Source organism: Centruroides sculpturatus, unplaced genomic scaffold (assembly GCF_000671375.1).
Source record: "Centruroides sculpturatus isolate CEXI.00-Female unplaced genomic scaffold, Cexi_2.0 scaffold58, whole genome shotgun sequence".
NCBI classification, from domain to species: Eukaryota; Metazoa; Arthropoda; class Arachnida; order Scorpiones; family Buthidae; genus Centruroides; species Centruroides sculpturatus.
Window position 1 is genome coordinate 1,135,347 of NW_019384407.1, and position 10,419 is coordinate 1,145,765.

The 10,419-nt window shown below is 30.3% G+C and overlaps 1 protein-coding gene across 1 annotated transcript in view; it reads right to left on the bottom strand.

Moving 5' to 3' along the window:
• The window catches only part of LOC111618900 (protein turtle-like), a 64,497-nt gene that overhangs the window by 43,693 nt on the left and 10,385 nt on the right, over window positions 1-10,419 (bottom strand). The window contains exons 5-7 of the mRNA XM_023360525.1: window positions 8,880-9,176; window positions 6,464-6,748; window positions 5,235-5,507 (exon numbers count right to left, since the gene is read on the bottom strand). Coding sequence (XP_023216293.1) covers window positions 5,235-5,507; window positions 6,464-6,748; window positions 8,880-9,176 — 855 coding nt within the window. The remainder of the gene's footprint in view (window positions 1-5,234; window positions 5,508-6,463; window positions 6,749-8,879; window positions 9,177-10,419) is intronic.

Below are 10,419 nucleotides of genomic sequence, written 5' to 3' on the forward strand. Positions count from 1 at the left end.
TTAATTCATTTAATTATAAATTAAAATAATTTCATATAAATATTTCATAAATCCTTACTTTAATATACATAATTTCAATTTAATTGTAATTTTAATGTAATTTGAATTGGAATTATTAAAATATAAAGTTTAATTAAAAATATTGAATAAAATTAAGAAAAATTTTTAGATAACTTTTACAATTAATTACTGTATAAAATCACAATTAATTTGTTTACAATTAACTTTACAATTATCATTAATCTAACTAATTATTAACTATAGTTAACTTATAGTTATCATTAACTGTAATTAAAGTTCATCATAATTATAAAGCTATAATAATATTTATGACTAAATTAACATAATTAATTAAGTATTTTTAAAGTTTATTTTCGTCTGAAATTTTGAAATTAATTTATTTTCTAAATTACAATTAACTAAACTAATAAACTAATAATGATAATTATAGTTTGAGTTAAAGAAAGTAATCGCAATTACTGTTTGCTTTAATTAGGAATATAAGTTTGGCATTTTCTACAATTAATTACAAATAAACGAATCATTTTAATCTAAATAATTAAATGTAATAATAAATTTAATGATAATTAAATATTGTTAAGAATAAGTAAGAAAAAGTTGGCACTCGAATAGAGGGAGGGAGGGAATCGAAAAAGCCATGTTTTGAAGGTAGGGAGGGAGTGGGGGGTGAGATTTTTAAATATTGTTAATGCCAATAATATTTGTTTCTAATAAATTAAAAGCTCTACCAGTAAAATTATCATTAAGTCTCACACTATTCTAGATATGACTCCTATCCCTTATATCTCCCCTTCACTGTGACTTATAACCTTCAAAATATAACAGCATTAATGACCCACAAATAGAAGTATTCCTGCCAAATTTTGTAAGTTTTGGTCTATGGGTTCCTGAGATATAGAGGAAAATATTGGGCAACATGCATATAGGTATACATAATTTTCTATTGTTTTTTTAATGTTTTTGGGGTCCGGGAACGTCGAGAAATGCAAAAAAAACCAAGGAGGAGGATTTAAAAATTTGTATATTAACAATACATTCCCTCCGTTCTATAACAAGTAGGAAAGTAATAGAATTCAGTGTAATTTTCTATCGATAACTTTCATCTATTGAACAACACGAGGAATAGGAGTTTACCTTTTCAAAGCTTACAACGAAAATGTGGCGATTAAATCTTGTAATTAAGACCCTTCATCAATATTATTATTATATAGAGAAGATAATTATCAATAAATTTGGCTTTTATAATGAAAAATTTGGTCAAAACTTCCCCTCCTCCTCCTCCCTCCTCTTTACAACGATCTGATGGAGTCGAATATCAAGAAAATAACATTAAGATGAATTAAATTCGTAATTGGGTTATCATATACATTAAAAGACTCGTTATAACTTTGTGTTTGAGTAGGAAACGGGAGTTTATATTTAACAGGAGAGTCGAATATATCCTTGTGACATAAGCATTAACATTTAAACCATTAACCCCGATTCATCTACTTAGTAGACTTTCTACACATTAACCTATAGTTGCATTAAGAGATAACTTTTCTGTTTCTTATTCATTACAGGCGTACCTTAATTACTGTTTTGTTATTATAATTTGGTATTTTCATAAGTATCTCTCTCTAATTAAATATTTCAAAAGATTAAACGTTCCTCTACTACCTTAGATGAGATGAAAGAAATTCTCCTATTAAAAGTGATAAGTAGAACATTACTAACGTTTTAAAAATATAATGCACTGTTTCCTAGTTTCATTTCGTAGCCATTTCTCTGTTTATGGATGAAGTACTTTGAGTTATTATTATTTTTTTTAATAAAAATATTCAAATTTTTATTCCACTTTTCGTTAAAAAATGTTCTATTTTTGTCAGGGTGAACTAGTTTTGGCCCTAAGATGTAATATATAAAAGGCCCTTTCCCTCCACCGAGTAATGATACACATAAAGATGTGAAGCCATAAGCTATTCTCTTCCATAGATTAATGATATATGTAAAAATATCAGGCCCTAAACTATAGATTCGCAACGGCTAGGCCCTAAGCTACAGCTTGTTTAGATTGTGTGTAAAATCCGGCCTTAGCTTATATGTATATCTATAATTAAAAATAGTTGATAATAATAATGAATATTTTAATATATTCACTGTACATTCTAGAAAATATTACATATTAAATCAATACTTCTTAGTATAATTATATATTACAGATAAAATAATTGATAAAAATTATTATTTTCACGGTGTTCTAGAGAAAAATATACATCACCACTTGAATTTTGATATATATATATATATATATATATTTCTCCAACGTATTATTTTCTAAATAATTTAACCCACTTGTAATTAAGAAGATAAAAGATTGAAACATACACAATGAATTTTAATGGTGTTTTAGGGGGTTGGCCCTTATTTTCCCCATCCCAAAACTCAATTAACATAATTAAATATAGAATTCAATCGTGTGTGTGTGTGTATGTAAATGCACAGTAGGGACGTGTACGATGAGAATAAGGCCCCTTTACCTTACAAACTCGAAAAGCATGACCCAAAAATTTTTTTTAGAACTAAATCGTAAAAAGGGGGGAATTTAGTAACGATTCTTAATGATTATTCTTCGATATCCACAAATTTAGAAGCACACAAACAACGATAGAATAGTAGTTTGAGACGTCGAGTCGATACAATACTCTCGGTTGTTACGTTCGAATCAACAACAAAGACCACTTAGGCATCTCCTCGACCTTAGAACAACGTTAAGAGTGACTATCTCCTTTGTAGTAAATGATTGTTTTTCAGATGCTTTCTTTATGCAATTTGCTTGTACCAACATAGGCCGATATATCGAGCTTTTTCCAATGTTTATCCTTTTTTTTTCTTTTTTTTTTCTTTTCCCTTGACAGAAAAATTAGCATATTTTACGAATTACACTAAATTCCATTCAATTTTTTTTTATTTAAATTTAACGTTTTAATTTAAAAAATTTACTTGGAAAATCGTTGTCTTTTGTGCCTTCATCTTCTACGCTCCCCTTCACTTTAACGCCTTTGTTTTTATTTATAAAACAGAAAAATTAGATTAAAAAATATTAAGTTCGATTATTAAACCTTATATATATATAAGAGGTAAAGTTCCTGCAAGAAGCGATATTTCTGTATCTCTTGGAAAGTTTCTTTATCGTTGGATCTCTTATCAGCAATTGAACGATTGTCGAAAGTAGGCCCACAGTAAAATGTCCAGTTTTTTGGCACATTCTAGGCCAACAAAACTAAGCTTTATACATCTACTCCTATCGAAATTATAAGACTTTTTGCTACTTAAAAGTAGAGAGAAAAAAAAAACACGGAGGGGAGAAGAACTTTCGCCTGTAAACCGATAATAGAGTGACTCATTTATTACATTCTTACCAGTGAATAAATTTCCATCCCTACAGATCTGACATAAAGTCATATTTATTATATATTGAAAACAAAACTCGAGTTTTATTAATATCCGTTATAAAATATTTGTTTGGCATATCGATTTTAGGGCCATCAACACGTCATCACTCGTCGCCATCTCGAAATAAACTGAAGCAATTACCTGTGTTCGTTTCATTGATCCGTACTTGTAGTGGCGCCTTATCGTCTTGACAAAAGAAAAAAAAGGTTCATTTGCTTGGGGTCTTCTTTACCGGGGGGCCCCAAATCATTTCTCCCCCATAAAAATTTAGACACTACATTATTGGGCCCTCTAATTCAAATTCGCTGGGCCTTTAGGCCCACAATGGAGGGGGTGGCGAAGAACAAAACCCGACATTTCGCGTGTAAAATACGTGGCATTGCTCACTCTGATTCGATCCCGTGTTCCCCAGAGATGTAAATTAGAACTTAAATTATTTAATTAAAATAGTAATAAAATAATTTTAAGGTGATAAATTTATTATTATTCTGTGTAGAAAGTCATTTACAAGAGTTATCAAGTAACTTAAGACGAAGAGCAAATGTTTGCATGTAAAGAAGCTTGAGATGATAATTATAAGCGAATTATTCTCTTTGTTTACATTATTCTTCTTCATTAACATATAAAAATATGTAAATTACTGTATATTATAATAATAAAATTTGTATTGAACGAGAAAAAATCGTCACAATGTCGGTATGCAATTTTATATGCTCTCCACCTCAAATTAATAGTGGCTTGCCCCTGTAAATCATACTTTTCCTGATAACAACAGAGTCTTGCCAGTAAGCTTTCCATATTTCATCTAACTATAACCGTTCTCGAAATTAATTTAAGGAAGGACAGACCGACAGACAGACAAGACACGAGTGGGAATTTATAGGGCTACAGTTTTTTTTCAAATTGCAACCCAATTTATATAGTTTTTAATTATTTTTTTTGATAATTTGCAGGGTGCTGTCTCTTGTATTTAAAGGGTATAAATAACTGACAAGAGTAAACCTTTAAGAACTACAAATCTTTCGTTTTTTTAATCTTTCCCAGAAAATATCTGTCATTATAAAACGGTAAGCCATATATATATAACAACAAAACAAACATTTATAACGCTATACAAGTATCATTTTTACTATCCAGGCTGTTATATATAACAGATGGGAAGTTTGGCAACCGGTCAAAAAAATGACCCTCCACCAAAATTTTTACAGTTTTGGATTCGGGGACCTTCAAACGTCGAGATGTGCACAAAAGTTTGGAGGGTTTTTGGATATTAATGCGTGAAGGGCACGATTTTGTTCACCCTCTTTGAAGCTTAATAACTCGTGTTCCTTTTATCGAAAATTTCTGAAATTTTGCATGGAGGTTTGTATATTTGAGGCATTAAAGCTATTAAATTTTTATGGTTAAAGGTCGAGGGGATGGAGAGATACAGGGTGTGTCATATCTCGAGTGAATCGTACTTTTACTTACCATTTAAAATCTCTCATAAAATTCATCTCTACCCTCAAAATTAAAAGCTTTTTATCATATTATAATATAAAAAGTTTTTAAATAGAATCTCATAACAGATGGCATCATGTATAATTTTAACTTTTTTGCCGGGAAAGTTACGCAACTGGTTGACATTACTAAATCTCAAACAGTAGCTCCAATATAAGGAAATAAACATAAATAAATATAGAATATACTTAATACATAATGAACAACATAATTATTTTACGAGTACATAAGATATCATTAAATAAAAACGTGTAATTAATTATTCTTAATCTACTCACCAGCAGGAACAAGCTTGACAACACAGGGGGATTTTTGGATCCCAACTGAATTGACTGCCCAGCATAATAAATCTTGAATATCTTCAGGTGATTTTGGTAAATAAAATGCTACGCTAGTGGTACCTTTAACATCGTAACGTATAGGAACAGTTGAATTCGATTTCCAGAAAATATCCACAAAGGATGGATCGGCTTCCACTTGACAGGTTGCATTTATTGGTTTGTTTACGGTCGCAACTGTTAAGATTTCCTGTTGTTTGCATATTGGCGAAACTGTTTCGTTATAAATAAATTTAAAAAGAAAAATTTGATTTAAAAAATAGCATCAATTAAGCACCGTCAATTAAACAGTTCTTGGGGCACTTATGGCCGAAAGTACACCATTGTACAATGGTGTACTTTCGGCAAATTCCCTTCCCTTTAATTACGTCTACAATGACGTACTTTTGATAGACCCTTCTTTCAAATTACGTTTACCCTGTTGCAGAAACGACTTTAAAAAATTTCCGAAACCACTAAAACCACTAAAATCCATATTGATAGCTCCTGAAACCCCTCCCCGTCGTGTACAACGACGTACAGTACGTTTCTCACCCCTTTAAATGCGTTCTCGATTAACGGACGGCTCCAAAAAACAACCTTAAAAATCGTTCTGCCATTTTATATCGAAATTATTAATAGAATAAACGTTAAATCCGATCAAAATACCGTTCAGAATGAATTAAGTTACGTTTACACCATAAGAAAAGTTTAATTAAAATAATTTTATATACGTAGTAGTAAAAAGGAATTTTGTTGTATTCGTCCAACAATAAACAAATGGAAATTTTGATGGAACCGATTATTTAATGAACAATGAAGAATTAGCTTATAAGAGAAAATCACCATTGGGCCAGGTGTATATATATTAAGTAACAACAGCTTTGTTCTTCCGAGAACATTAAAGTAATTTGGCAATAAGTTGAGAATATTAACCACTGTGTTCCTTTTGTATAAAAGCTCACAAGTGGCTCTAAGGAGTATTTAGAAATCCTAAAGGACTACACGTGTAACGTAATTAAGTAAATGACTAAGCTTGTCACTTTGAACTCACAATTAGTACATCGTTAAGCATTAGCATTTTACCCAATGGAGTCGTTTTATCATGATTTCGAATAGTTTCTAAAACTTAAATTTTTAATTAAAATAACATTTTTTTAAAATTTATATATATATATATAACTACTTACATTTGACTCTTAAATAAACCGAATTACTTTCTCCTGTTCCTTCACTGTTTGTAGCTATACAAGTATAATGACCCCTAGAAGATCTTTGGATATTTTTCAAATATAATGTCTGATTTAAAATGAGGATGTCCTTAGAAGCATTAGATGCTAGATCTTGGTTCCGAAATCTCCATCCTACTTTATTTATCGGAGGATTTGCTCTAATATCACATTCAAAATGTACATCTGTTCCTTCTTTGATGTTAGAATAATTTCTTCCAAGTCGAAGATTTAATTGGGGAACATCTGAAAGAAAATATCCTCCATATTTTTCTTTTTTTTTTTTATAAATAAACTTTCCTTAATATTTACTAAAATGTTACTCTAAAAGAAAAATTAAGTAAGTGGTTTTTAATATGCTTTATTAAATAAGGAGAGAAACTACACTTCAGATGTATCTTATTTTTATTTTTCCTTTTCCTTTCCCCCTTATCTGTACTTTAAAAAGAATTTCTTAAATATAAACGAGAAATAAATTAAGAAATAATTAAAGTTTAGATCTTTTCGGATAAGTGTTTTTCGAGTTTACTTATTACACTCCATTGGTTATTTCTGTAAAATTGCTTTACTTTAATTATTTCTTACATCATCCTCTTCCTGTGTAACGTCTACGAATGCTATTTGGTGAACAATTCTTCTTTCTGCCAAGTAGAATAACAGTTCTTTATGAACAATTATTGAGCTTTTGCAGACTACAGCGTATATTTTTCTCACAAACGATCCTTTTTTTTTCTTAATTACTACAATTTATATCGTTTTCAGACACTAGAAATATACAAAAAAAGACCTCCCTAAGTATCCTGTAAGCATTCAACAAGTATATATCACCTTCGAGTTTATTAAAAAACGGGATAAGTTATCTTCCCTGCAGAATACAATTTAAAAATTCTAAATTCCAACTAAATTAGAATTAGAATTTTAAAGTATAATCTACTTTAACTAAAATGTAGGTCTGTCACATAGTTTTTGAGTGTTTATAAAAAAATCTAGAAGTTATTTATTCATATGTAATTTCTTGTATTGTTCGAGAGTCGAAACGTTTTCTATAATTTTAACATTTGAAGTGTATTTTCTTTCTTTCTAAACTTCTAAAATCCCTAAGCACAAACAGTTATAACATATATCTTACATACAAAGAATTGTTAGTAAAAAATATCACATTGTTGACTAGATGTAAACTTAGTAGGTAATTCTAGAGAGAGAGAGACACGTTCTCTATACTGTCATGCAAGACTACTCAACATAAATCATTTGACTTCGACAATGCACAAGAGTATTGTTAAGAAACTTCTCCCCCCTTCTTTGTAGACTCTGGAGAGATTTTTCTATTGTTTTTATGCAACTGAAAGGGAAAAAATTGAGCATTTTTTCTCCTTTAAAGTAGCTAGTACTACTATACAACTGCAAGAATAATCCCCAAGAAAAAAAAAATATGATAACTGCCATCTTTTTTTTTTTTAAAGTTACTTTATTTTACAAGAATTTTCAATAAATTTCATCCCTTCTTTCTTTATGATTTCATGATTGCTTTACATAACTCCTTAAATGAAAACTAGTTTATATCTATGTTATTTTTTTAGCATTTATATATTGGCTACAATCCAATAGTTTAACTTTTATTTAATAAAGTTTTAAAAGAAGAAGAAGAGGAGGAGGAGGAGGAAGAAGAAGAAGAAGAAAAAAAAAAAACTCTTCCCTTTCTTCTAGAAAATTATCTCTTTAATAGTATCAAACCGAGCATGTTATCATTGCGAAACAGGAACTTATTCTATAGAAGTATAGATTTAATTTTCTAGAAAAATGGTTCAAAATGTGGTTTCTCTGATTGACTGAAGTTGGATTGTCGTGTTTGGAATACCATGATCCGACTTTCACTCAGAAAAGATATGTTTCTACCAGGTTAAACTTGGTTAAATGCCTTAGAAACAATAGATTTTTTTTTTCTATTCCACCCCCCAAAAAAAACCTGTGTATAGAGCTTACAAACAAACAATATATCATTTTTAATTAATTATTTTTTTCTTTTTTATAATTTAAGCGTTTTTAATACGTTTTTAAAAGCACTTAAATGTGTTTACACTACATTAAACTAGAGATTTTTTAAATGTATTATTTAATTAATTAAAAAATTTATCTGTTTTAAAATAAATTTTTCGAGTTTTTCTATTGGAAATTATAGAAGAAATTAGACGAAAATAGAAAGAATTATATAAAATTTTATCGATATATTTCTATATTTTTATAGAAAATTAATTTCCGATGAGGTGTTTGGACTTTTACGAGGGAAATAGGGAGGAAAAAAAGAAAAAAAATAGAGGGAAAATTGAAGTAGAGAATGACAGACAGAGATGGAATAACAGTAAACTCTGTTACATACAATGAACGTCCAATTTCCAGCTATCTTCTAGCGTGCTTGGAGTAATGGAAGGATTATGTGCACGACACACCAGAAACTTCCCGTTGTCGTCAGCAGATGGCACAAACGTCAGGTAATTTAATGTAGCATTTCCGTTCTCGATGATTTCCTCTCTGTTGGACACCAGTTTGACGCTGCCTTTCCACCAACTGATATGAACGGATGGGAGGGATCCACGTGTACTGCAGGTGACGTGATGCACAGTATTTGCTGACAGTGGGTGACGCTCACCAATTATTTTCACATCTACGGGCTTCACTGTAACATAAAGATAGAAATTCAATAAATCTTCTACAATAAACGACTCATTATATATATATATATCCTCCATCATAAACGCTCTTTCTATTCTTCCCTTCTTTAAAACTTTGCAGGCATTAAGTAATGACTTCACGTCTATTCTTTTCTATTTTACTCCCTTTTATGTTTCAAGTTGCGCGTAGATAATTTATTAATAATTTACTCTTGCGTATATTTTGGCTTAGAGGGTTGTTTATAGGATTGAATATAGTTAATTAGAGCCAGAAGCAAAATTACTAATAGCCAAGTTTTGATAAGCAGCTTTACCTATGCTTAAGTAATTAAATTTATAAACGCTTTCTGTATGTCACTACAACATCCTGTAAATTTACAAGACTTTAAATATAAATTTAAATGCATTTTCTACTCGATTTTATTATTAAATATTTTTGTACTTATTTTCGTACTTTTGTTTTACTTATTTTATTTGATACAATAATAAAAACCTCTTTAAAACGGAACCCGAATAAAAAAGAAGACCTGCCAAGCCGGAAAAAAAAATACAGTCGACCCTCCTATAACACTGTTGATTACAGTCAACCCCCTATAACACTGTTGATAATTCCATATTATATGAATTCCATGTTGTACGAGTCACTTAGATTTTACACATACGTGAGCCGTTCACAGCCCGGCACACATATTTGTAAAATCTAAGTGACTCGTACAGCATGGAATTCATATAAAACGGAATTATCAACAGTGTTATAGGGGGGTCGACTGTATTTCATTTTATATGAATTCCATGCTGTACGAGTCACTTAGATTTTACACATACGTGAGCCGTTCACAGCCAGGCACACGTATTTGTAAAATCTAAGTGACTCGTACAGCATGGAATTCATATAAAACGGAATTATCAACAGTGTTATAGGGGGGTCGACTGTATTTCATTTTATATGAATTCCATGCTGTACGAGTCACTTAGATTTTACACATACGTGAGCCGTTCACAGCCAGGCACACGTATTTGTAAAATCTAAGTGACTCGTACAGCATGGAATTCATATAAAACGGAATTATCAACAGTGTTATAGGGGGGTCGACTGTATTTCATTTTATATGAATTCCATGCTGTACGAGTCACTTAGATTTTACACATACGTGAGCCGTTCACAGCCAGGCACACGTATTTGTAAAATCTAAGTGACTCGTACAGCATGGAATTCATATAAAACGGAATTATCAACAGTGTTATAGG